Consider the following 1,354-nt stretch of genomic DNA (forward strand, 5'->3'; position numbering starts at 1 on the left):
TTATGTTAGATAAGTAGATAGATATATTAATAATCTTTTGTTTTCTTAAAAGGTACAAAGTTAAATATCTTTTATTAATATGCATGCTTAATTCTAAAACATCAAGGGAGCAAAACCTACAAACCCACTCTCTCAGTTTCAAGTCATAACATAGCTAAAGCCAACTATCTTGGCCAGACTTGCCCATACACATCCTTCTTCGAGTACCCTCGGTCCCATGACCATGGAACATCTGAAAAAAAAACCACAGTTCCAATAAAAACATGAAGAAACAAATGACCTATGTTGGAGAATGGAAGCGAGAAAACCTTCAGATGAGTATGGCTTAGGAGGTAGTTGATAAGGAACTGGGAGTGAGATTATCTCAGGCGAATCTCTGTCTCCTTGCCATGTCATTGTCACTAGTTTACTCCTCTTCTCCACCTCATCTTTCGTATCTTGTTTTGCCTGTCAATATAACACAGATTGAGGAAAGTGATCGTGTGGATCCTGGTCAAGGGTTTAGAAAATTCTACATCATTTTTACCTTCACAGAGTTGTTGTCGGTGCATGAAAAGTTACAACCTTGTGTTTTTACTGGAGAAGGTAAGAACAAGACTCCCAACTAACAATGTCATACAGCAGTCAATGTCATTTTGGTTAGTGGTTTTGTTTAAGATCACCGACTTTATTACGTGAAAAAAACATCAGGACTTTACCTCATAGGAACGGATCATCAACTGGGAATTGTTTTTCTGAAGTGCTCCCCAAGCCGCTTTGCTAAGATTCGATGAGGTTAGCAAAAACCATCTACGGAAAGCAAAACAAGAACACTGATCACTACTACATGCACACACACTTTTCTATTTAACTAAAAAAAAGATTCAAAGACTTTATGAACTTTACGCAAGCTTCTGGTCGCTGTAACGTGTGAACGTCTTTATATGCGGCATTGCACGACTGAAAAACATTCACAAAAAGGATCAAAACTTAGTAATAATCATAAGATAAGGCTTGTCAAAGGTTTGGTGAAGTTACCCGCGAGCACTATGATCCGCTTTCCATTTTGCCCAATACTTTTTCAAGAATGGTTTCTCAACGTTCTTCAATGGGCTTGGAATTGCATTGCCAGCAGCATAACCCTTTAAAAAAAAAATCACAGTTTAGAAAGAAACAAACCATAACATATATACAATAAAGCAAATTCGTTTAAGATTTACCTCTAAAGAACACCTGACGTCTTCTACTGTAGGCCATATTATCAATGGATCCCCAGGACCGAGAGGAGTTCTATCCTCTGTTATACCAGAAGACAAAGAAGCTCCAAACTCAGCTAACCACTTCTCGTCTAAAGAACCGAGTGAAGAAAACTGTA

General features: G+C 37.9%; 1 protein-coding gene across 1 annotated transcript in view; it reads right to left on the reverse strand.

Moving 5' to 3' along the window:
* The window catches only part of LOC108844406 (tyrosyl-DNA phosphodiesterase 1), a 3,391-nt gene continuing 2,037 nt past the window's right edge, over nucleotides 1-1,354 (reverse strand). Inside the window, exons 9-15 of the mRNA XM_018617663.2 lie at nucleotides 1,200-1,349; nucleotides 1,018-1,121; nucleotides 886-939; nucleotides 699-789; nucleotides 527-604; nucleotides 309-447; nucleotides 1-232 (exon numbers count right to left, since the gene is read on the reverse strand). Of these exons, the coding sequence (XP_018473165.2) occupies nucleotides 165-232; nucleotides 309-447; nucleotides 527-604; nucleotides 699-789; nucleotides 886-939; nucleotides 1,018-1,121; nucleotides 1,200-1,349 (684 nt within the window). The 3' untranslated portion in view covers nucleotides 1-164. The remainder of the gene's footprint in view (nucleotides 233-308; nucleotides 448-526; nucleotides 605-698; nucleotides 790-885; nucleotides 940-1,017; nucleotides 1,122-1,199; nucleotides 1,350-1,354) is intronic.

The sequence above is a fragment of the Raphanus sativus genome, chromosome 3, assembly GCF_000801105.2.
Source record: "Raphanus sativus cultivar WK10039 chromosome 3, ASM80110v3, whole genome shotgun sequence".
Classification (NCBI taxonomy): domain Eukaryota; kingdom Viridiplantae; phylum Streptophyta; class Magnoliopsida; order Brassicales; family Brassicaceae; genus Raphanus; species Raphanus sativus.